Genomic DNA, 26,835 nt, shown 5'->3' on the forward strand with positions numbered 1-26,835 from the left:
GTGATACCTCATTGCAGTTTTGATTTCTCTACTAGCGATGTTGGGCATTTCTTCATGTGCTTTTTGGCCATCTGTATGTCTTCTTCAGAGAAACGTCTACTTAGATCTTCTGCCCATTATTTGATTGGGTTGTTTGTTTTTCGATATTGAGCTGCATGAGCTTTTTGTGTATTTTGGAGATTAATCCCTTGTCAGTCACTTCATTTGCAAATACTTTCTCCCATTCTGTGGGTTGTCTTTTCATTTTGTTTATGGTTTCCTCTGCTGTGCAAAAGCTTTTGAGTTTAATTAGGTCCCATTTGTTTATTTTTGTTTTTATTTTCATTACTCTAGGTGGTGGATCCAAAAAGATCCTGCTGCAATTTATGTCAGAGTGTTTTGCCTATGTTTTCCTCTAAGAGTTTTACAATATCTGGTCTTACATGTAGGTCTTTAATCCATTTTGAGTTTATTTTTGTGTATGGTGTTAGAGAATGTTGTAGTTTCATTCTTTTACATGTAGCTGTCCAGTTTTCCCAGCACTACTTATTGAAGAGACTGTCTTTTCTTCATTGTATATTCTTGTCATCTTTTTTTTTTTTTTTTTTTATAGCTACTTTATTTATTTATTTCTTTATTTTTGGCTGTGTTGGGTCTTCGGTTCGTGCGAGGGCTTTCTCTAGTTACGGCAAGTGGGGGCCACTCTTCATCGCGGTGCAGGGACCGCTCTTCATCGCGGTGCGCGGGCCTTTCACTATCGCGGCCCCTCCCGTTGCGGGGCACAGGCTCCAGACGCGCAGGCTCAGTAGTTGTGGCTCACGGGCCCAGCTGCTCCGTGGCATGTGGGATCTTCCCAGACCAGGGCTCGAACCCGTGTCCCCTGCATTAGCAGGCAGATTCTCAACCACTGCGCCACCAGGGAAGCCCCTCTTGTCATCTTTTGTCATAAGTTAATTCACCATAGGTGTGTGGGATTATTTCTGGGACTTCTATCCTGTTCCATTGATCTATATTTCTGTGTTTGTGCCAGTACCATATTGTTTTGATGACTGTAGCTTTCTGGTATAGTCTGAAGTCAGGGAGCCTGATTCCTCCAGCTCCATTTCTCTTTCTCAGGATTGCTTTGGCTATTAGAGGGCTTTTGTGTTTCCATACAAATTAAAAATTTTTTTCTTCTAGCTCTTTAAAAACTGCCATTGGTAACTTAATAGGGATTGCATTGAATGTAGATTGCCTTGGGTAGTATAATCATTTTGACAATATTGATTTTCCAATCCAAGAACATGGTATATCTTTCCATCTGTTTGTGTCATCTTCAATTTCTTTCATAATCATCTCATAGTTTTCAGAGTACACGTCTTTTGCCTCCTTAGGTAGGTTTATTCCTTGGTGTTTTATTCTTTTTGACGTGATGGTAAATGGGATTGTTTCCTTAATTTCTTTCTGATTTTTCATTGTTAGTGTATAGAAATGCAAGAGATTTCTGTATATTAATTTTGTATCCTGCAACTTTCCCAGATTCATTGATGAGCTCTAGTAGTTTTCTGGTAGCATCTTCAGGATTTTCTGTGTATAGTAGCGTACCGTCTGCAAACAGTGATAGTTTTACTTCTTCTTTTCCAATCTGGATTCCTTTTATTTCTTCTTCTTCTCTGATTGCTGTGGCTAGGACTCCCAAAACTATGCTGAATAAAAACAAACAAACAAAAAACAGGTGAGAGTGGACATCCGTGTCTTATTTCCTATCTTAGAGGAAATATTTTCAGCTTTTCACCATTGAGAATGATGTTAGCTGTGGGTTTGTCATATATGGCCTTTATTATGTTGAGGTAAGTTCCCTCTATGCCCACTTTCTGGAGAGTTTTTATCATAAATGCGTGTTGAATTTTGTCAAAAGTTTTTCTGCATCTATTGAAATGATCATATGGTTTTTATTCTTCAGTTTGAATGTGGTGTATCACACCACTTGATTTGCATATACTGAAGAATCCTTGCATTCCTGGGATAAATCCCACTTGATCATGGTGTATGATCCTTTTAATGTGTTGTTGGATTCTGTTTGCTAGTATTTTGTTGAGGATTTTTGCATCTATGTTCATCACTGATATTGGCCTGTAATTTTCTTTTTTTTGTGCTATCTTTGTCTGGTTTTGGTATCAGTGTGATGGTGGCCTCATAGAATGAATTTGGGAGTGTTCCTTCCTCTGCAATATTTTGGAATCGTTTTAGAAGACTAGGTGTTAACTCTTCTCTAAATGTTTGACAGAATTCGCCTGTGAAGCCATCTGGTCCTTGACTTTTGTTTGTTGTAAGTTTTTTAATCACAGTTTCAATTTCAGTACTTGTGTTTGGTCTGTTTGTATTTTCTATTTCTTCCTGGTTCAGTCTTGGGAGGTCATACTTTTCTAAGAATTTGTCCATTTCTTCCAGGTGGTCCATTTTATTGGCATAGAGTTGTTTGTAGTAGACTCTTAGGATGCTTTGTATTTCTGCATTGTCTGTTGTTACTTCTCCTTTTTCATTTCTAATTTTATTGATTTGAGTCCTCTCCCTCTTCTTGATGAGTCTGGCTAATGGTTTATCAATTTTGTTTATCTTTTCAAAGAACCAGCTTTTAGTTTTATTGATCTTTGCTATTGTTTTATTTGTTTCTATTTCATTTATTTCTGCTCAGATCATTATGATTTCTTTCCTTCTACTAACTTTGGGTTTTGTTTGTTCTTCTTTCTCTAGTTGCTTTAGGTGTAAGGTTAGGTTGTTTGAGATTTTTCTTGTTTCCTGAGGTAAGATTGTATTGCTATAAACTTCTCTCTTAGAACTGCTTTTGCTGCTTTCCATAGGTTTTGCATCACTGTGTTTTTGTTGTCCTTTATCTCTAGGTATTTTTCGATTTCCTCTTTGATTTCTTCAGTGATCCATTGGTTGTTTAATAACATATTGTTTAGCCCCCACGTTTGTGTTTTTTTACAGTTTTTTTCTTGTAGTTGGTTTCTAATCTCACAGTGTTGTGGTCGGAAAAGATGCTTGATATGATTACAATTTTCTTAAATTTACTGAGGCTCACTTTGTGAACAATCCTGGAGAATGTTCCATGTGCACTTGAGAAGAATTTGTATTCTGCTGCTTTTGGATGGAATGCTCTATAAATATCAGTTAAGTCCATCTGGTCTGATGTGTCATTTAAGGCCTGTGTTTCCTTATTGATTTTATGTCTGGATGATCTGTTCATTGATGAAAGTGGGGTGTTAAAAGTCCCTCATTATTATTTTGTGTTGATTTCTCCTTTTATGGCTGTTAGCATTTGCCTTATATATTGAGGTGTTCCTATGTTGGGTGCATGTATACTTACAATTGTTATATCTTCCTCTTGGATTGATCCCTTGATCATTATGTAGTGTCCTTCTTTGTCTCTTGTAACAGTCTGTATTTTAAAATCTATTTTGTCTGATATGAGAATTGCTACTCCAGATTTCTTTTGATTTCCATTTGCATGGAATAGCTTTTACTATCCCCTCACTTTCAGTCTGTATGTGTCCCTAGATCTGAAGTGGGTCTCTTGTAGTAAGCATATATACAGGTCTTGTTTTTGTATGTATTCAGCCAGTCTATGTCTTTTGGTTGGAACATTTAATCCATTTACATTTAAGGTAATTACCAATATGTATGTTCTTATTGCCATCTTGTTGCTTTGGATTTGTTTTTGTAGGTTTTTTTTTTTTTTTAATTTATTTTATTTTTGGCTGTGTTGGGTCTTCGTTTCTGTGCGAGGGCTTCCTCTAGCTGCGGCAAGCGGGGGCCACTCTTCATCGCGGTGCGCGGGCCTCTCACTATCGCGGCCTCTCTTGTTGTGGAGCACAGGCTCCAGACGCGCAGGCTCAGTAATTGTGGCTCACGGGCCTAGTTGCTCTGCGGCATGTGGGATCCTCCCAGACCATGGCTCGAACCCGTGTCCCCTGCATTAGCAGGCAGATTCTCAACCACTGCGCCACCAGGGAAGCCCTGTAGGTATTTTTTATTCCCTTCCTCTTTTGTTCTCTTCTCTTATGATTTGATGACTATCTTTAGTGTTGTGTTTGGATTGCTTTTTCTTTCTTGTGTGTGTATCTATTGTAGATTTTTGGTTTGCAATTACCATGAGGTTTTGATATAGCAGTGTGTGTGTGTGTGTATATGTATGTGTGTGTGTGTGTGTGTGTATATATATATATATATATATATATATATATATATATATATATATATAATTGTTCTAAGTTGCTGTTCTCTTAATTTCAAATGCATTTCCAATATCCTGCATTTGTACACTCCTCATGACTGCTGGTTTTGATATCATTTCTGTGTGTGGATGATTTCCTACCTGAGAGGCTATGTTTGTGGATGATTCTTACCTGATAGGCTACATGATAAGGTATTCCAGGAGCATTTTATAAATGCAGAGGAGTTTTGCTAAATTTTGAATCTCGTAAAAAAAATTAACCATGAAATATAATTCATCATCCATACTAGGACACTGTTGAGAGTAAAAGGGAGCACTATTAATAATATAATATGTCAAGACAATGGGCATTAACTGGAACCATCCCAAGCAAACCAAGGCATCTGAGGGAAAAGTCAAACTTTTCTTACCATGTTGTATCATTATTATATATTTTATTATATACTCAATACCATGTTTGTAGTCCAAAACAATCAGTAGGTTTACCATTCATTTCATTTTCTTATCTTGAAGAATATTATTTAAAATAATATTTGTGTGTACATTCAATCTGAAATTGGGATGCAGCAATAAAGTACTAAAAGAGAAAAGCAGCTAAGGCACAGAAGATCTGCATTCAAATCCCAGAATGCCACTTCATAGCTATGACCTCAGACAAACTATTTCCCTCTTATTTGAGCCTCAGTTTCATCATCTGTAAAATAAAAAGGAGAGTATCCACGTTAAAGTTATTAGTGGATCAAATAAAGTAACATTTGATCAAGGAAAGTGTCCCATAAAAGCTGGAAAATATTATTATACACATGGACAATAAATATGAAGGAAAACATTACAAGACATATTATCTGACGGCGGCTGCAGTGATATTACAGGATGCTTACAGATTGTTTTTGATGAAAATATTGCTACTTCCCTCACTGAATTTCTGTGCAGTATGGTGTTCTGGATCCTTCAGCAGCCACAGGCATGACAGTGATCACTGTTTATAGAAGAATGGCCACTACAGTTGTCTTTATTGTTAAATTATACTTCAAAAAGAAAAAAAATCCCATTACCTTCAGCATCTGCAGAATTGGATATGACTTTCAAGAGCATGGTCCTACTATATTCTCACTGTATATCAGCTATCCTGTTAAGTCTTCTGGCCCCCTCCTTGGAGCCAAGAACAGCAGTTCAGCACCAATACAGCCTAGCAGCCTGAATTTGTGGAGGAAGCATGTGACTTACTGAGTATCAGGACTCTCAAGTATTAGGACTGGCTCAGCCACTATTTAGCCACATGACCTAGGGCAAGATGTTCCTGTAAAATGAGGGAATAGATCAGAGGATCGTTAAGGACCCTATAAGCTCTGACATTCTATGATTCTAAGGCATACTTGGTATTTTACAAGTCTAGATGACTGCCTTCCTTTTGGATATTTTCCCATCCTTTCTTACAACAGAAGAAAAAGTTTAAGCACAATGAAACAGAAATAGATGTTTGTTTGAAATAGAGATTTCAAGTAGCTTTAGGACACAGTTAAAGTGATATACACAGATAAAATAGTTATTCAATTAAGAAACATTTATTCTTTCCCACATGAAAGTGAAATTACAGTTGTAAACATACACTAAAAAATATTTGTTTTACAAGGTAATTTGCTATATGACCATGACGTTGAGGTGTTTGTTAGACAAGATAATTATTAAAGGCCCTTTAAGTTCTGAATTGTACAATTCTAAGACATTCTTGGCACTTTACATGCCTAGATGACTGCTTTCATTTTGGGGTATTTTCCTCCACATTTTCCAGTCTATTCTCATTAGAGAAGAAAACATTTAGCATACAATTATAGAAATAATAATTTTAAATAGAGATTTAAAGTAAATTCAAGATATATGTACACTGAAATATACAGGTAAAATAGTTGTTGAGTCAGGAAACACTTATTCACAGTATGAATTTCATTAATTTATGGAAAATAATATGAACCGCGTAACATTTTTCTTACAAGGTCACTGAATTCTTTTAATTTTGTAGCTAGAGACATGTACAACACTTATAGAATTTACACAGTACTAATTTCAAAATAGATTTTCGACCTCTAAGAATGAAAGTTCTCAGTGACAAGCTTTAGATGTGCAGCTTTAGCTCAGTGAGTGTCAGCTCTGTCATAAGAAGCAACTATACACAGACAGTACCCCCCCAGCATGAGAAAGTGAAATTAGAAACTTTTAAGGCAGAAAAAAAATCTCTCCTAAGTATAAACGATTAGGGTCCAAAGAGCATGTTTACAAATGACCAAAGTTATTCAGCTGAGCAAATGACTTAATTTGCACAGTAACTTTTCTTACTGCTTCCTGATTTCTAATTCTGGGGACTATTTATGCTGCATCTACTGTGCAAGACATTGAGAACAGTAAGAATCATCAGACATGGTCCCAGAGGTATACTGGTAAATGTTTAATAACCAGCTCTTGAGGGGAAAATAAGCCCTTACTTACAGTGTTTACCAATTTCTATGGTGTAAAATACTCCCACTATGGCAGATTTCAAGCTACCAACAATTCAAATAACTGGCTCACAAAATTCCTGAAACTAACAGTTGTCTCTCATAAACCAGTATAAGCCAGCTCCAAAACACCACTGTTTGGACCCCAACCTCAAGTAGATCATAATCTATTCATAGGTACGTATTTTAGAGAATAGAAAAGAATAGGGCAGATAGATAGAGATAAAATGTAAATAAATAATATATATTTTTATAATCAATTTTAAAAGTTAAAAGGAACACTAAAATCTGGGGAATTTTCCTACTCTTGTTTACATTTATTTCAGGAAATTAAAGTGTAGTATATTTGGGAGAAAGTAAAGGATGAGTGGAATAAGGACAAAAAAAGACATCCTAGTATACATGCTAACAGTAATCATCTTTATGTCGGAAGAAAATACCTGCTAAGGTAAGGGCAAATATAATGTAACTTTTAAAATTCTATCATCTTCTTTAAACTTGTTCAATTCAGTTCACAGTCCTGAAGATTTGTCCTCTCCTCTTTGGCTCCAGCTTTGATGAGTTTAGCTAGCTTATTTTGCATAATAATACTGAAGAGCGTACTGCTTCACATCACTCACACTATCATCAGCCCAAATAAAAGGCAAAACTAAATGCTGCAGTCTGAAAACTGAACTTCCCTTGCATAGTCACCCCGTGGTATCAGATCTTGGGCAAGTGCCGGCTGGGGTGACCAGGAAATTCTTCTGGTAGCAAAACATGGAGTCTGCAGGTTGGGCATGTCCCCTGTTGCATCAACCAAGGTCTAATGCACTAAGGAGCAAAAAGATTCATGTCAGTCTCTCAGATTTAGCCTAGAAGAGGCAGCTGTTACTCCATACATCAGGGTTGCCAACCAACATATCTTCCAGTGGATCTCAGAGCCTTATTTGGTGGATTGCCATGAAAACTGCTGCAATCATGGAACTTTGTCTGTGGTTTGCTGAGCAATATAGTTGGTAACAGGAGAACACCTTTCAGCCAGTTTATTCTATTAAGATCCTTTCCCCTAACCCCAATCTTCAGGAAGACTAGTTCTTCCTAATAAGGAGACTGAGGAAACCTATTACATTTTTTCTCTAGTTTATTATATATTATTCTAATTTATAATCTAGAAAAAGTCATACCTAAACATACAAATGTCACAAATACCTTGTATCAAGTGCTTACGGTGTTTTGAAGTTAAAATCCCTAGATAACGGATATACTTTTCAGATTGCTCTTTCTTTGGTCATAATGGTAGTACTCTTTGGCTATGAACTATCTATTAAGTTATTTGCTTGAATACTGACTCTCCAAAAACAAATCATTTTTACATGAATGAATAATGGAGACCCAAGTCAGATGAGAGAGGATTAAGAATAGGCAATAGATATGAGGCCCATTAACTCTAGAGAGTAACCTGAATGAATTACCTGCTTTCTATTCAATGAGCAATGGCAAAGAATAAAATAAGTTTTGTGAAACACTTATTTTCTAAATGGATCTTTAGGACTTTCAAAACTTGAAATGGGAAAACCAGATGGCTAAGTATCTATCCTGGAGGTCTTTTGGGATTAGCCATTCTGTGTATAGCTCTTCTTATCAGAGCAGATACAAAACATAATTCTGTACCAGGTATCATATATCTTTGAAATGATGTTTTACAGATACGGCTTGAATGAGCTGGTTATTGTTCACTTCCCTGAGAAGACTTTCTTGTGTAAGATTATCTTTTCCTGTGTCAAATTACACCTCTGCATCAGAAGACTTGGATCATAAATTGTATATCAATAGCACTTGCACAGCAACAACACCAGAAGTTAATCTATATAAATGCCGAGAATTAACAAAAGATATGCCAGCCTCACATTTTTATAACATCAAAACTCAGGCCTCAGCATCTTCAAAAGCAAATACAGGAGCCTGGACAGACTGTTAAGTCTTATGCGTTATAACAGCAGTGGGCTATCATTAGGTGTGGACAAAGGACACTATTTATAACAAGCCAAGGTGAAGTGGCACTGTTGCTAAACTGCCAACTGCCAAGTCAATCAACATTCCTTCCAGTTCTGTTCAAAGGAACTGCCACTCTGTCCCATTAAATCTCGTCATTGTCCCCTTCTCCTGCTAGGTGTATCAAGATCTGAGAAAACACAATGCAATCCATGGCTAGGTATGGGAAAACATATAAATGCTTCTGTGCAGTACCCAAAAGCCCAGAGTTATATCCAGTGAAATTCATGACACAGCAGTGGATGATACATGTATACAATTTCAAGGAATGCAGTATGAATTTCACTTAATTGATTAATGGCAAAATATTAAAAAGATAAGTTCACCTGAGAATGGAATTTGTGCGCACAGGGCAAAACTGAGAGGTTTTCTGGAGAGAGATTCTCATGACAGATCACACAAGGTTCCTCTTCCTCTTCCTCATCATCCTAGGGAGAATACACATAAGGTTAAATTCAGCTCATTTCTCTCCTCTAACTTTAAATGTATTCAGAATCAACAGTCTCAGTCTCACCAAATTATTGGCTCCTTCCCACGTGGCAGGACCTTGTGAACCGAGAGGCCTCCGGGCTGGTTTTGAGGGCTGGACAGCATTAGCCTGAGGTGGAGGAGTATGGCTGGGTGAAGCACTATTACCATTTGGCACTGATTTTCCTTGACTCTGAAAATTAGAATATTATACTTATTATTTTTTTTAGAATTGAACTAAAACAGGAAGAACTGATAAATACCATAGAATAGGCTACTGTGAGAATTAGCAAAAGGGTAAATAAAGGTTAATCAGGTTCATGAGAAATCTTGAAATAAATGTTGGCAATATTACTCATATACTAAGAACCAGGTAAAACCAAAAATAACTCTAGGTGCTCTTTCAATTAAAACAAGTCTTTGCAGAAAATTAGAAAAAATGTCTCCTTTTAGAGCCATTCAAAATAACCTAGAGTAAATTTCAAGAGGGTCAGTTTTATTCTAGAATGATCAGGTGGTGTTTCCCATGCCATTTGTCAAGCTGCACTGTTTGTTGTTAATAGATGATTTAATATGATTATAGACTGTTTTCCTGATCATGTAATGGAGATAATTAATACGACTAACTACTAAAGATAAGGGCCAGGAGATAAAGTTGTCTTTTGTTTTTTTCTTTTTCTTTTTTTTTTTTTTTTACCTGAGATCTCTTGGGGTCAATAAATTGGGAAATCTTGTGAACAATTTCATCAAATGTCAGTCTAGATAAGGACTTCCCATGAGCATCCTTCAATTTCCGTAAGAAATCTGTAAGCTCCTTTCTGGAAGAGATCAAGGAAAGAGCACTGGTGATTTTCCTACTGCCTTGAGGATATGCCCTCCAAAGGAGATATGAAATCCTATCATAGGATTGATATGTAGCATACAGATGTGACCCTTTAGATTTCTGATCTAAAAAAGTGATCACAGGTCCATCTGCATTTATTTTAAACCAAAATGAAAACTCCTAATGTATTGATTAATAATAATTAATGTGTTTGTGAGTGATAAAGTTTAGTATTTATTTTCTTTCCAAAAAGAGATTTTAACTGTTTTTAAAAGCTCACTGTGTGAAAATTAAGTTTGTTATCTACTTATTTATGTACTGAGCTCATTATATCATATCTCTCAATGCTCTCTTTCTCAACTAAAATATTCTCTATGACATAAATCACAGCAAGATCCTTCTTGACCCATCTCGTAGAATAATGGAAATAAAACCAAAAATAAACAAATGGGACCTAATGAAACTTAAAAGCTTTTACACAGCAAAGGAAACTATAAACAAGACGAAAAGACAACCCTCAGAATGGGAGGAAATATTTGCAAATGAAGCAACTGACAAAGGATTAATCTCCAAAATATACAAGCAGCTCATGCAGCTCAATATCAAAAAAACAAACAACCCAATCCAAAAATGAGTGGAAGACCTAAATAGGCATTTCTCCAAAGAAGACATACAGATTGCCAACAAACACATGAAAAGATGCTCAACATCACTAATCATAAGAGAAATGCAAATCAAAACCACAATGAGGGGCTTCCCTGGTGGCACAGTGGTTAAGAATCCGCCTGCCAATGCAGGGGACACAGGTTCGAGCCCTGGTCTGGAAAGATCCCACATGCCACGGAGCAACTAAGCCCGTGCACCACAACTACTGAGCCTGTGCTCTAGAGTCCGCGAGCCACAACTACTGAGCCTGCACGCCACAACTACTGAAGCCCACGCACCTAGAGCCCGTGCTCTGCAACAAGAGAAGTCACTGCAATGAGAAGCCTGCGCGCCTCAATGAAGAGTAGCCCCCACTCGCCGCGACTAGAGAAAGCCCACACGCAGCAACGAAGACCCAATGCAGCCAAAAATAAATAAATAAAATAAGTTAAAAAATACCCCAGGGCTTCCCTGGTGGCGCAGTGGTTGAGAATCTGCCTGCTAATGCAGGAGACACGGGTTCGAGCCCTGGTCTGGGAAGATCCCACATGCCACGGAGCAGCTGGGCCCGTGAGCCACAGCTGCTGAGCCTGCGCGTCTGGAGCCTGTGCCCCGCAACGGGAGGGGCCGCGATAGTGAAAGGCCCGCGCACCGCGATGAAGAGCGGTCCCCGCACCGCGATGAAGAGTGGCCCCCCACTTGCCGCAACTAGAGAAAGCCCTCGCACGAACCGAAGACCCAGCACAGCCAAAAATAAATTAAAAAAAATAAATAAATAAATACCCCAAAACACAATGAGGTATCACCTCACTCCAGTCAGAATGGCCATCATCAAAAAATCTAGAAACAACAAATGCTGGAGAGGGTGTGGAGAAAAGGGAACCCCCCTGCACTGCTGGTGGAAATGTAAATTGATATAGCCACTATGGAGAACAGCATGGAGGGTCCTTACAAAACTAAAAATAGAACTACCATATGATCCAGCAACCCCACTACTGGGTATATACCTGAGAAAACCATAATTCAAAAAGGTACATGTAGCACAATGTTCACTGCAGCACTATTTACAATAGCCAAGACATGGAAGTAACCTAAATGTCCATCGACAGATGAATGGATAAAGAAGATGTGGCACATATATACAATGGAATATTACTCAGTCATAAAAAGGAACAAAATTGAGTTATTTGTAATGAGGTGGATGGACCTGGCGTTGTCATACAGAGTGAAGTAAGTTAGAAAGAGAAAAACAAATACCGTATGCTAATGCATATATATGGAATTTAAAAAAACGGTACTGATGAACCTAGTGGCAGGGCAGGAATAAAGACACAGACGTAGAGAATGGACTTGAGGACACAGTGGGGGAACGGGAAGCTGGGATGTAGTAAGAGAGTGGCATTGACATGTATACACTACCAAATGTAAAATAGATAGTGGGAAGCAGCTGCATAGCACAGGGAGATCAGCTCAATGCTCTGTGATGACCTAGAGGGGTGGGATAGGGAGGGTGGGAGGGAGGCTCCAGAGGGAGGGGATATGGAGATATGTGTGTGTGTATATATGTGTGTATATATATATATATATATATATATATATATATATATATATATATATATATATATATAGCTGATTCACTTTGTTGTACAGCAGCAACTAACACAACATTGTAAAGCAATTATACGCTAATAAGATATAAAAAAAAAAGACTAAAATATTCCTTTTTAACTATGTTACTATCAGTCTCTTTCTATCATTGTTAATAGTTCTACTTTTGTAAAATTCAGAAACAGAAAACAAAGATTTAACAGAAAATGAAAGCAAAGACTGAAAGACACATTAATTATGTGATAAAGAAACCTAGGAATATTTTAACTGATATGTTCTTTTTCCATTCCCATGGCCATTGACCCAAAGCCTGCATATACATTTTTGGTAGGATAGGGTAGGATGATAAAAGTAGTTTTCTTTCTCAAATGAAATGTCATGTCATCAGCCTTATAAAACTACCTTTGATTTACTATTTATTTTCTATATATATTTATAACAACTATATTACAGTTCTATTTTCATTTTCTATTCACTATTATATTTATAAAACCATAATCTAATCCTGAAACATAATGGTACGTATGTTAAATAAAAGCATTGGTCTTCAAATGAAAATGCTGGTGAAAACTAGAATTATTTCATTTGATACAAGATTAAAGATAAAAGACACTTCATTTCTGGAGGAGTAGAATTAAATAGCTTTCTGCTGAAGTCAGAACTGTGAAAAGCACAGTAAAATAATGATTTCTTGCATTTAACTATGTCCCCTAACAAAGAAACTACAAGAACCCTCAATAAAATTAAGGAAATAGGAAAGTAAAACCTGATTATGTTTGGGCTTATATGGCATACAATTAACTTAAAATTCACTTTGGAAATAGGTTATTAAGATAATTATTGCAGCTAGTGGCATAAAATTGGGTAGGTTTACAACTGGTTGTACTTTCAGTAAATGAGCAAACCTAAATTTAAAAGTTTATTCTCTCATGACTTTAAACTAATAATTTTAGTGAAGAGGTTTAGCATTTATACTGAAAACTGTCCCTTCTTAATAAATTTCATTTTCCCTACCAAGGCCATGGTTAGGAAGTACCTGTACTTTGTGTGTATGTGTGTGTGGGGGGTGTTACATTTCTCTGAAATGTTTCATTGGCATAATTATGGCTGTGGAAACTATAGAGTATGATCTGTACTCAACACTAAAAGAGACTAAGGTACCTGGTCTGTTGTGGAAAGGCAGTTTTCAGCCTGTCTGTAATCTTCTCCCAATTCATCATGGGGGGATCACTTCCCAGACCTGCACTGGGAGGCACAGCTTCTCCCACAGGCGCTGGCACCGTCCAGGCTATGCTAGTCATCTGTAAGGAGCACAGAGTTACAACCCATCAGCTTCAATTATTAGGAAGCAAAGTTCCACGCCAACATTACATTTCCATACCTCAGAAAATGGGTAGAATGAAGAGGGATACTGACATACATGTTCCCTTTTTAGAATTTTTTTTCCTTACAGCACAATATTTCTAACTGTTTGTATATGTTTACCTTTATTTTAAAAATGGCACATGCTAGTCTCAGTAATTGCAAACATATACAGAAATACACACAGAGTGTGCATTTCTGAAAGCAACCTAAAGTTTGTTAATAGGGGAATAAGGCAATAAATTGTAGCATATCTAATCAAGTCCTTAAAAATAGATTTGTATGTCTGAGCATGCGAGATGTCCACAATATATGTCTCATTTTTTTTTAAAATTATTTATTTATTTATTTTTGGCTGTGTTGGGTCTTCGTTTCTGTGCGAGGGCTTTCTCTAGTTGTGGCAAGTGGGGGCCACTCTTCATCGCGGTGCTTGGGCCTCTCACTATCGCGGCCTCTCTTGTGGCGGAGCACAGGCTCCAGACGCGCAGGCTCAGTAATTGTGGCTCACGGGCCCAGCTGCTCCGCGGCATGTGGGATCCTCCCAGACCAGGGCTCGAACCCGTGTCCCCTGCATTAGCAGGCAGATTCTCAACCACTGCGCCACCAGGGAAGCCCTATGTCTCATTTTTTAAAAAAAGTCTATGGCACAGCATTTATGGTAGAACTCATTTTATATTAGAACATTTCTTAAATGTGTATGCACAGAAAAAGGTCTGTAAGACACAGAATAATCTGTAAACTGATTATTTTCTAGGATTCAACAGCAGGGTAATTTTGCTTTCTACTTTATATAATTATTATATACTTTGTATATGCTTTATGTATTTCTATATTATTTGCTTTTTTATAATTAACATATACTACTTTTATAATTAGAAAAATAATGAAGTTTAATTTTCAAACAACTAAGTAAAGATGAGAACACTACTAGAATATCTGCCCAGTGTCATGAATGTTACAAAGGTGGTATGGAAGTAGTAGCGACAACTTTGAGCCATGAAACCATCAAAGTTTTCCTCATATTTTATGATGGTTCCTTCTTAGAACCATCAATTTTCTAATTAATTAATATCAGTAAGTGAATATTTTTGAGGTGTTTATCTGATTACTAGGATAATTATACACATGCATCCTTTACCTAAGACTATAGATTATTTTCAAATATAAGGTTATTACTTATGAAAAATTACTAACAGCCACTGAAATTACTCACACAAAGCCTAGTAAGTCAGAGAAAGAGCAGAATATCACCAGAAATCTGGGTTTGCCTCAGTGTCAAGCTTTTTCAGAGGAATCAGGAAGTAATCTTATTAGAAGGTTGAGGTACTTTAATCTTTTCAATAAAATTTTATAGTTCCTTATAGAATGGTGCAGGAGCAAACCACATGAGCAACACTGTAATATCATGGTGATAAAAAAGATGTGGTACTTAGTAAACATGTTAAGGCCTAGATACATATTTATTCATAGAGAGGCAGCCTCTACACAAATGAGTGAGTCCATTTGACTGTATGTTTCAAAGGGAGGCTGTCAGCAATACATAGGTAGAAAATAAACCCCAACTGACTAGAATGTAGTTATGGGAAAGTCAAGATTAGAGAATTTTTTCATTAATTATATTAAACATCAATCATCTGGGAGAAGATTTTTCTTTTAATAAAAAGTTTACCTTGATCAAGATTACAACTAATAATCCTAATCATTTTATATTTCTCTGTTGCTTCTTCAGGTTTGGATAAAGCTTATATGGCTCTTTGTAGCTAGAAAGATTTATAACTTAATAGTATAATACGTTGGAAGGTGATATTGTTTATATTACCTGTTTATAGATAAACAATGTCCTACTATACACACATACGTGTGTGTGTATATAAAATTTTTCTTTAGCTTTGTGGTATAATGTTGTGACTTGGGTAGGTTGAAAAGCAAAGAAGCCAACAATCATGCTAAATATAAATTATCTATTAAAAATATCAATCTACCCTGCATTAGTGCCTGTTTATAGAAGCAAAACTATAAGAATTCTCTACTATAATATTATATTTATCTTTGTATCTAAAAACTAAGCTATAATCACTTAATGAAATAGTTAAATAATATATATAATGCATTTAACACAGTGCCTCACATGGAACTATTCATTCAATCATCATCATCATCATCATCATCATCATCACTACCACCATCACCTTCATCATTATTTACCAAGTATATGAACAAAGAGAAGACATTCATTCTGGAAATCCACTGTAAGTGACAACAAGCTAGTTAATGTATATTCTACCAAGAAGGGATCTGTACCAGTGGGGGTCTAGGTTGACCAGTTGCAGAGATGACTCCAGAACAAACGGCAGGCATTTGAGGAACAGTGAGTACGGGTCTCAAGAAAGATTCTTTCACAATGGGTCTTCCCAAGAACTGCTGTATCTAAAATAGAAGAGATAGAAAATAAAAACAAAACCCTCACGTATTTATATATTTATATAGTCAATAATCTAAACTCATAGAGCAATGTTTTTTTCGGGGGGGAAACTGATTTGAAATCTAGATACAAAGCATGCTAGAAACAATGTTGTCATGACATTAGTTAAATATATGAATATTTGAAAAAGCAAAGGGAAGTAAAATATACTAAAGAGCACGGAGACAGAAGAGAACTGGGTTCTAGTCCTACTTTCTCTCCACCTAGCTGGGTAATCTTGGATACCAAGTTATTAATCTATAAAGTAAGAGGGTTGGGTTAGGTGATCTTTAAAGTTCTCTGACAAATGGAATAATACAGGACTATGGAAAGGAGCTCCTCAATGAGTACTGTCCATGCTAATAAACAATACTGACACTCAGAAATTCTGCTAAAGAACCAAAGTTGTCTATAGAAAATATTACTTTTGCTATTATGTATTGAAGGGACCTTGTACCACCTGGTGGAGTTCTGACCTTATGTTTAGTTCTAAGGACAGTGGAAAGCTGAAGTGGGGTGGGGCAGGGGGATAAACCCTCCTACAGTGACTTGTAGACATGCCTGTGAATGTTACTGAACTTCCCAGGGGGTTGTAGAAAGCTAGCCCTTCTTAGCATCTACCAATGGGATGGATACCTTATTGGCTGGGCTACAAAAGAGGACAGGTTTATGGAGCTAGAATCTACTATGTGCCAGGTCTAGCACTGGCATAAAGCAGAAATTCAACTATTCGTTGAATTTTAAAAAATGAGCATCAAGATAGCTCTTAAGTAATGATACTGAAACCAGCAGGGTGAAAGTTAATGGGGAGCTTTATAATGGAGAGATAAGGATGACATGTGATTCTTAACATCACTAAATGAGAGACACTGTGTGTCTTCTAATGTGTGTATACATCATCACCTATAAAGTACTCCTGCCAAAAATACTGAGCCTGATTCTAACTAATAACCCTCTAGATCTAATGATCAGGTTATAGGAAATAGAAGAATATGTATAATGACATCACAAGGATGTAATCAGTTACATCAATAATGTAGGAATGGGCTTCCCTGGTGGCGCAGTGGTTGAGAATCTGCCTGCCAATGCAGGGGACACTGGTTCGAGCCCTGGTCTGGGAAGATCCCACATGCCGCAGAGCAATTAGGCCTGTGAGCCACAACTACTGAGCCTGCGCGTCTGGAGCCTGTGCTCCACAACAAGAGAGGCCGCAACAGTGAGAGGCCTGCGAACCGCGATGAAGAGTGGCCCCTGCTCGCCGCAACTAGAGAAAGCCCTCGCACAGAAACGAAGACCCAACACAGCCAAAATAAATAAATAAATAAATAGCGTTCCCTTAAAAAAAAAAAAATGTAGGAAGTTAGTTTTTTAACAGATAAATGATATGAATAAAAGGGAGGGAGTTAGGTAGCTGTTATATTTTAAAGAAAAATAATCAGCCAAAGGAAAAGTATAAACCTTGTTTGGATTGTTTTTTTAAAAATAAGGGTTTTTGGGCTTCCCTGGTGGCGCAGTGGTTGAGAATCTGCCTGCCAATGCAGGGGACACGGGTTCAAGCCCTGGTCTGGGAAGATCCCACATGCCGGGGAGCAACTGGGCCCGTGAGCCACAACTACTGAGCCTGTGCGTCTGGAGCCTGTGCTCCGCAACAAGAGAGGCCCGCACACCGCGATGAAGAGTGACCCCTGCTTGCCGCAACTAGAGAAAGCCCTCGCACAGAAATGAAGACCCAACACAGCTAAAATAAATAAATAAATTTATAAAAAAAAAAAAATAAGGGTTTTTAAAGTAATGGTAATTATAACCACATTGGAAGTACTGTCAATCTAGTTAAGAAAAAGACATTTTTGAGACAATTGGGGAAAAATAAATTTCAATATTAGACATTAAAAATTACAATCTTCTTAGGTACAAAATGGTGGTGTGATTATAGCCAATAAGAGTAAGAGTCCTGAGGCATAAATCTGAGGGTAGGGAACAAGACTAAGGACTGAGTTTTATGATCACAAAGGTCAGCAGCAGCTTTATACTAAGGAAGTCACTGAGTTCACCGTGTAGCTGACAGGGTCTTGGTGCTCCGGCCTGTGTCAGGCCTGAGCCTCTGAGGTGGGAGAGCCGAGTTCAGGACATTGGACCACCAGAGACCTCCCGGCCCCATGTAATATCAATTGACGAGAGCTCTCCCAGAGATCTCCATATCAACGCTAAGACCCAGCTCCACCCAACCACCAGCAAGCTCCAGTGCTGGACGCCCCATGCCAAACAACTAGCAAGACAGGAACACAACCCCACCCATTAGCAGAGACGCTGCCTAAAATCATACTAAGTTCACAGACACCCCAAAACACAGCACCAGAGGCGGCCCTGCCCACCAGAAAGACAAGATCCAGCCCCACCCACAAGAACACAGGCACCAGTCCCCTCCACCAGGAAGCCTACAAAAGCCACTGAATCAACCTCACCCACTGGGGGCAGACACCAAAAACAACAGGAACTACGAACCTGCAGCCTGCAAAAAGGAGACCCCAAACACAGTACGTTAAACAAAATGAGAAGACAGAAAAATATGCAGCAGACAAAGAAGCAAGGTAAAAACCCACTAGACCAAATAAGTGAAGAGGAAATAGGCAGTCTACCTGAGAAAGAATTCTAAGTAATGATAGCAAAGATGATCCAAAATCTTGGAAATAGAATGGAGAAAATACAAGAAAGGTTTAACAAGGACCTAGAAGAACTAAAGAGCAAACAAACAATGAACAACACAATAAATGAAATTAAAAACTCTCTAGAAGGAATCAATAGCAGAATAACTGAGGCAGAAGAACGGATAAGTGATCTGGAAGATAAAATAGTGGAAATAACTACCGCAGAGCAGAATAAAGAAAAAAGAATGAAAAGAATTGAGGACAGTCTCAGAGACCTCAGGGACAACACTAAATGCACAACTTTCGAATTATAGGGGTCCCAGAAGAAGAAGAGAAAAAGAAAGGTCTGAGAGAATATGTGAAGAGATTATAGTTGAAAACTTCCCTAACATGGGAAAGGAAATAGTCAATCAAGTCCAGGAAGCGCAGAGAGTCCCATACAGGATAAATCCAAGGAGAAACCCGCCAAGGCACATATTAATCAAACTATCAACAATTAAATACAAAGAAAAAATATTAAAAGCAGCAAGGGAAAAGCAACAAATAACATACAAGGGAATCCCCATAAGGTTAACAGCTGATCTTTCAGCCAAAAATCTGCAAGCCAGAAGGGAGGGGCAGGACATATTTAAAGTGATGAAAGGGAAAAACTTACAACGAAGATTACTCTACCCAGCGAGGATCTCATTCAGAGTTGACAGAGAAATTAAAACCTTTACAGACAAGCAAAAGTTAAGACAATTCAAAAAAAAAAAGAAAAAAAAAGTTAAGAGAATTCAGCACCACCAAACCAGCTTTACGCTAAAGGAACTTCTCTAGGTAGGAAACACAAGAGAAGGAAAAGACCTACAAAAACAAACCCAAAACAATTAAGAAAATGGTAATAGGAACATACATATTGATAATTACCTTAAATGTAAATGGATTAAATGCTCCAACCAAAAGACACAGACTGGCTGAATGGGTACAAAAACAAGATCCGTATATAGGCTGTCTACAAGAGACCCATTTCAGACGTAGGGACACATACAGACTGAAAGTGAGGGGATGGAAAAAGATATTCCATGCAAATGGAAATCAAAAGAAAGATGGAGTAGCAATTCTCATATCAGACAAAATAGACTTTAAAATAAAGACTATTACAAGAGACAAAGAAGGACACTACATAATGATCAAGGGATCAATCCAAGAAGAAGATATAACAGTTGTAAATATTTATGCACCCAACATAGGAGCACCTCAATACATAAGGCAAATGCTAACAGCCATAAAAGGGGAAATTGACAGTAACACAATCATAGTAGGGGACTTTAACACCCCACTTTCACCAATGGACAGATCATCCAAAATGAAAATAAATAAGGAAACACAAGGTTTAAATGACACATTAGACAAGAAGGACTTAATTGATATTTATATGACATTCCATCCAAAAGCAACAGAATACACTTTCTTCTCAAGTGCTCATGGAACATTCTCCAGGATAGATCATATCTTGGGTCACAAATCAAGCCTTGGTAAATTTTAGAAAATTGAAACCATATCAAGTATCTTTTCTGACCACAACACTATGAAACTAGATATCAATTACAGGAAAAAAACTGTAAAAAATACAAACTCATGGAGGCTAAACAATACACTACTGAATAACCAAGAGATGACTGAAGAAATCAAAAAGGAAATCAAAAAATACCTAGAAACAAATGACAATGAAAACACGACGACCCAAAACCTATGGGATGAAGCAAGAGCAGTTCTAATAGGGAAGTTTATAGCAATACAGTCCTACCTCAAGAAACAAGAAACATCTCAAGAATAAGAGTCCTCATCTTTTTGAAATGCATACTAAAGTATAAATGGATGAGATGTAGGGTTTACTTTAAAATGTTCCAGTGGGGAGGAAGAAGGGGATGACATGGCACAAGACTGACAAAATGTTGATAATGATGTTGAAGTTGGCTCTTGGGTTCACAGAGGTTCATCATTCTGTTTTTATATATGTTTCAAAATTTTCATAATATAAAGTTCTTAAATAATGAATGATGGGTACTGAGTTAGTAGTCCTGCTCTTTTGAGGACAATAATTACCTAACACTACTTTTAGGATTAGACAGCCAGGTTACAAAAATCAAAACATAATGAAACACATAAAAATACTGGGTTAAACTGGGAACAATACCCATTATTCCAGACTTCTCAGGTTAGACTACTATATATATTTAAAACCTGGTAACCATTCTTTACAGTACTAGAATCTCAGAAAGACAGACTTTAGTGATCAGATCATCTAGTACAATTTCCTGATTTGTAGATAGGAAAACCAAAGTCTGGGACAGCTGAGTTTCCCAAAACCAACACAGTTCTTCACAGAGTTAGGACCTGAACCCAGACCTCTAATGTATTTCCATTGTATAATACCACCTCAATTTATTGCAAAAAGAATGGTCACATTTCTAGCATCTGTGCTCTCAAACTGTTCTACTAATTCTCAGTGGTCACTGATGCTTGTACTTTAACAGAACTGTCAGCTTTGATCAAGCACAGCGGTGACTCTGGTCAGGAAGCACAAAAGATACACATGTACCTCTCAAGTGTTAGCAAGGGATGCTTATAAATTCCATTGAGCCTAACTGCCAGCGGGTTTTTTCCCTTGACTAAACCTGGGTAGCCACATCAGCCATAAGCAAGTCTCTGAAGGGATGAGGATGTAGAGGTCAAGGTTTGATTATGTTTGTCAGTTATAGTGTCACTAGTATCAGATAGATTATGCCAGTCTGGTTCCAGAAAACTCCAAAGAACAACTCTGTTTCTAGTGTCCGAGTCTCTAGAGCCATTTTATATTTAGAGTCATGGGAGAGTTTAACTACAACCTACAGGCAGTAGTTTGAATACAGGCAGAGGCAACAGGTTTCTAGAAATCCTACCAAGAATATGTGTTACTTCCCATAGAACTACAGGGAATCTGGGATTTCTGTCATCTACGCAACACATTCCTTATTAGAAGAGTTGGGTATGATCGTGTTCAAAGCCTAGAATAATAATATCCATAATATAATGCTCCTATAAAACCTGAATTAACCAAAAATATAAAAGGCAATACTGTCATTCTAAACTAAGGCCCATGGTGCATATCATAATGCTTTCAGCTCTGAATTCTGCTTTTGAAACATAGTGTAACTCCACACAATTCACATAATTTTTAAGTTCTTTGATATACTCAACTAGTATTTGTAGAAAAAACATTTTCAAAGTTCTACTATAAGCAGAAATGCTAATGTCAAAAGTGATCTACCCCTAAATATATCACACCTTTCTTCTTTTCTTACCCTCAGATCTGTTATCATAATAAAGGTTATTATCTAGTGGTTCTGTTCTAAAAGGTCTTTTGGAAAGCTGTATGAGTTTATTGGGTTAAGGTGCTATGTTTCCCAGAAGGCTAACATAAATAGTATAGCACAGAGATTAGTTTGTCTGATGAAGACCCATTTATCCCTTACAGTAAGCAGGGAAGGGTCATAAATGAAAGCTGTCCTTACTGTTAAAGGTAGAAGAGAAAATAAAAGTTAAGGAAAACAGAGTCTAAAGTAGAAGTGGGGGGGGTGAAGTCCAGCATGCTAGGGTATTATGCTGAGATGTTTTAGTCATCTAGCAGTAACTTGAGGGCATTGGGAGTTCTAGGCATTCATCAGTTTTCTCTCATAACGTAAGTGTGATCGACAGGATGAATGAGCGTATATTATCTCTTTAGATACCAAACGCATTACTAAAATCCAGTGATACAACCTACCTCTTGCCTCAGCTGAGTCAGCCAACTAGTCATATCATCTGTAGATGATACAGCAGGAATGGACATAATTACAAATGATATGCACTACGTGTACCCTTTCCACTTTGAACACACAAACATAATGCATATTCAGTGTTTTAAAGCTGTTACCATTTTATCAAGATGAAGATGGTGATTTTTCAAAATGTTATACAGTTGACCCTTGAACAACACAGGTCTGAATTGTGTGGGTCTGCTTATACACCGATTTTTTTCAATAAATACAGTCCCTGTATTTTCATTTTACAGATCTTTAAATTAACTAAATGTGGAGAAAGTTTGCGTTTGATTAGAAATCACAGTATGTGGAATCAAAAAACTAGGGTTTGCCATATATGACAAACCCACAGCCAACATTGTCCTCAATGGTGAAAAACTGAAACCATTTCCACTAAGATCAGGAACAAGACAAGGTTGCCCGCTCTCACCACTATTATTCAACATAGTTCTGGAAGTCCTAGCCACAGCAATCAGAGAAGACAAAGAAATAAAAGGAATCCAAATCGGAAAAGAAGAAGTAAAGCTGTCACTATTTGCAGATGACATGATATTATACATAGAGAATCCTAAAGATGCTACCAGAAAACTCCTAGAGCTAATCAATGAATTTGGTAAAGTAGCAGGATACAAAATTAATGCACAGAAATCTCTTGCATTTCTATACACTAATGACGAAAAATCTGAAAGTGAAATTAAGAAAACACTCCCATTTACCATTGCAACAAAAAGAATAAAATATCTAGGAATAAACCTACCTAAGGAGACAAAAGACCTGTATGCAGAAAATTATAAGACACTGATGAAAGAAATTAAAGATGATACAAATAGATGGAGAGATATACCATGTTCCTGGATTGGAAGAATCAACATTGTGAAAATGACTCTACTACCCAAAGCAATCTACAGATTCAATGCAATCCCTATCAAACTACCACTGGCATTTTTCACAGAACTAGAACAAAAAATTTCACAATTTGTATGGAAACACAAAAGACCCCGAATAGCCAAAGCAATCTTGAGAATGAAAAATGGAGCTGGGGGAATCAGGCTCCCTGACTTCAGACTATATTACAAAGCTTCAGTAATCAAGACAGTTTGGTATTGGCACAAAAACAGAAATATAGATCAATGGAACAGGATAGAAAGCCCAGAGATAAACCCACACACATATGGTCAACTTATCTTTGATAAAGGAGGCAAGCATATACAGTGGAGAAAAGACAGCCTCTTCAATAAGTGGTGCTGGGAAAATTGGACAGGAACATGTAAAAGTATGAAATTAGAACACTCCCTAACACCATGCACAAAAATAAACTCAAAATGGATTAAAGACCTAAGTGTAAGGGCAGACACTATCAAACTCTTAGAGGAAAACATAGGCAGAACACTCTATGACATACATCACAGCAAGATTCTTTTTGACCCAGCTCCCAGAGAAATGGAAATAAGAACACAAATAAACAAATGGGACCTAATGAAACTGAAAAGCTTTTGCACAGCAAAGGAAACCATAAACAAGACCAAAAGACAACCCTCAGAATGGGAGAAAATATTTGCAAATGAAGCAACTGACAAAGGATTAATCTCCAAGATTTACAAGCAGCTCATGCAGCTCAATAACAAAAAAACGAACAACCCAATCCAAAAATGGGCAGAAGATCTAAATAGACATTTCTCCAAAGAAGATATACAGATGGCCTACAGACACATGAAAGAATGCTCAACATCATTAATCATTAAAGAAATGCAAATCAAAACTACAATGAGATATCATCTCACACCGGTCAGAATGGCCATCATCAAAAAATCTAGAAACAATAAATGCTGGAGAGGGTGTAGAGGAAAGGGAACACTCTTGCACTGTTGGTGGGAATGTAAATTGATACAGCCACTATGGAGAACAGTATGGAGGTTCCTTAAAAAACTACAAATAGAACTACCATACGACCCAGCAATCCCACTACTGGGCATATACCCTGAGAAAACCATAGGTCAAAAAGAGTCATGTACCAAAATGTTCATTGCAGCTCTATTTACAATAGCCAGGACATGGAAGCAACCTAAATGTCCATCGACAGATGAATGGATGAAGAAGATGTGGCACATATATACAATGGAATATTACTCAGCCATAAAAAGAAATGAAATGGAGGTATTTGTAATGAGGTGGATGGAGTTAGAGTCTGTCATACAGAGTGAAGTAAGTCAGAAAGAGAAAAACAAATACAGTATGCTAACACATATATACGGAATCTAAGGGAAAAAAAAAAAAAAAAGGCCATGAAGAACCTAGTGGCAAGACGGGAATAAAGACACAGACCTACTAGAGAATGGACTTGAGGATATGGGGAGGGGGTGGGGTGAGATGTGACAGGGTAAGAGAGTGTCATGGACATATATACACTACCAAATGTAAAATAGATAACTAGTGGGAAGCAGCCGCATAGCACAGGGAGATCAGCTCGGTGCTTTGTGACCACCTAGAGGGGTGGGATGGGGAGGGTGGGAGGGAGGGAGATGCAAGAGGGAAGAGAAATGGGAACATATTGTATATGTATAACTGATTCACTTTGTTATAAAGCAGAAGCTAACACACTATTGTAAGGCAATTATACTTCAATAAAGATGTTTAAAAACAAAAAACAAAAAAAAAAACACTAGGGTTTGAGTCCTGATTCTTTCCAAACTGTTTCAGCTTACTGCTCTTGGGTAGTCATTTATCAATTCCGTTGTTTGTGAGGCAGAGAGAGCAGTACCCAGATTTCCAACTGCATGGGGCAGGGGTGTTGGAACACTTGAACACTTGAACACTTGAACACTCCCAACCCCTGCGTTGTTCAAGAGTCAACTGTATTTCTTACCAGTATCTCAGGACTGGGTGGTGGTGGAGGAAGCTGGATTGGAGGCAAGGTACTCAAGGCAAACCCTTGCTTCACCTTGTTAATTTGTTCATTGTACTGTGTCTAGTAGGAGAAACAATATTTTACAGCAAAATCAACTTGAAAGAAATAGCATATGGAAATACTTGATGTAGTTTTGAATAGTACAACATAGATTAGTGACTTCCAATCTATTATGCCAGAAATAATATAAAAAGAATTTTTGACATAAAACAACTCTATACACCACTATCCATAAATGTAAATAGTTGTATTTTTAGAAGTATCTATTGATTGACAAGATACAGAGACACATAATTAACAGATCTCTGTGATAACTCCTCAGTGTTTCCATAATTTTTAGCCCCCAAATGGGAACCACTGATATAAAGTAAACAGAGTCTGAAGATCAAGAAGATGTAAATAATCTACTTGCTGATAAATATGGGGAAAAAAATATTTGTAACAAAGAGTTGAACTACTTGCAAGTGTTCATTTTAAAAACTGGAGGGGAAGTTTTATGGAAAACTTTTGAATGTCCACATTTTTTTTAATCTTAAAAGTTATACCTGTAGCTTTCTCCAGTTCCACATATACCTTTGTTTTTTCTTCTTAGATTTTGCCAAAGGTAAGACTCCTATCCTTGGAGCTTAAAAACATACTTTCAACATTTTTGGCATTGTCCCCATTTTGCTTTATATGTTATTTTGTAAACAAACCACAAGAGCTGGAAGAGAAAGTCTTCAAACATTTAGAAACTTCCATATATAGGACACGTTCTTAGAAGAAAACAATGATAGAGAACAAGGGGCATCTCTTTTAAGGCCAGAACTTTGAATAAATCCAATAAATATGCTAAGCATCACTAAAGACTGAGTATGAATGAGGCTGGGAAAGAAACAGGGAAGACCACCAAGGACAAAGCTAGACAAATATTCAGTGGGTTACCTCTTTAGATTACTTTTAGCACAGTCCTAATTCTATTACATGAATAATTAAGAATTTATTATTTTGCATAAGGGAGTAATTACATAAAAAGTTAAGATTGAAAACTGTACGGATCTGCTTGATCTTCCTTTTAATGCTGTAAACACATAATTACTCAGATCAAGTTAAGACATTTATTTCTGACTGGAGCAGAGTTAGCTTTGGAATTCTAGGAAAATTAAGTGTGAGGCACAATTTTTGAGTTTACCATTTACTAGACTAAGCACCTAGAAGACCACATGTAAGAGCCTAGGATGTTATCTACAACCAACTACAATGTAAGTAATCAGTCTCAAACCTCAAAAAGGCATAAACTTTAATAACTGCAATGAAAAAACATGTTCTTCCTTAAATTTCTCTAGTAATTGTTTTTAATGTTAGATGTTTTCTTTAAGTATATACCACCTACA

At 37.2% G+C, this 26,835-nt stretch overlaps 1 protein-coding gene across 10 annotated transcripts in view; it reads right to left on the minus strand.

The window, feature by feature from the left end:
• Positions 1 to 4,745: 4,745 nt before the first annotated feature.
• Positions 4,746 to 26,835, minus strand: part of DZIP3 (DAZ interacting zinc finger protein 3) — a 118,689-nt gene continuing 96,599 nt past the window's right edge. For 3 of the 10 annotated variants that reach the window (XM_007187135.3, XM_007187134.2, XM_007187137.2), the window contains 7 exons: positions 25,421 to 25,522; positions 15,929 to 16,054; positions 13,427 to 13,566; positions 9,887 to 10,007; positions 9,236 to 9,382; positions 9,048 to 9,149; positions 4,819 to 7,500 (listed from right to left, as the gene is read on the minus strand). In XM_007187135.3, the coding sequence (XP_007187197.2) occupies positions 7,390 to 7,500; positions 9,048 to 9,149; positions 9,236 to 9,382; positions 9,887 to 10,007; positions 13,427 to 13,566; positions 15,929 to 16,054; positions 25,421 to 25,522 (849 nt within the window). In that variant the 3' untranslated portion in view covers positions 4,819 to 7,389. Of the gene's footprint in view, positions 7,501 to 9,047; positions 9,150 to 9,235; positions 9,383 to 9,886; positions 10,008 to 13,426; positions 13,567 to 15,928; positions 16,055 to 25,420; positions 25,523 to 26,835 lie in introns of all 10 variants that reach the window. The other 7 variants (XM_007187133.2, XM_057545322.1, XM_057545323.1 and 4 more) reach the window with 6 other exon arrangements.

Source organism: Balaenoptera acutorostrata, chromosome 4 (assembly GCF_949987535.1).
Source record: "Balaenoptera acutorostrata chromosome 4, mBalAcu1.1, whole genome shotgun sequence".
In the NCBI taxonomy this organism is placed as follows: domain Eukaryota; kingdom Metazoa; phylum Chordata; class Mammalia; order Artiodactyla; family Balaenopteridae; genus Balaenoptera; species Balaenoptera acutorostrata.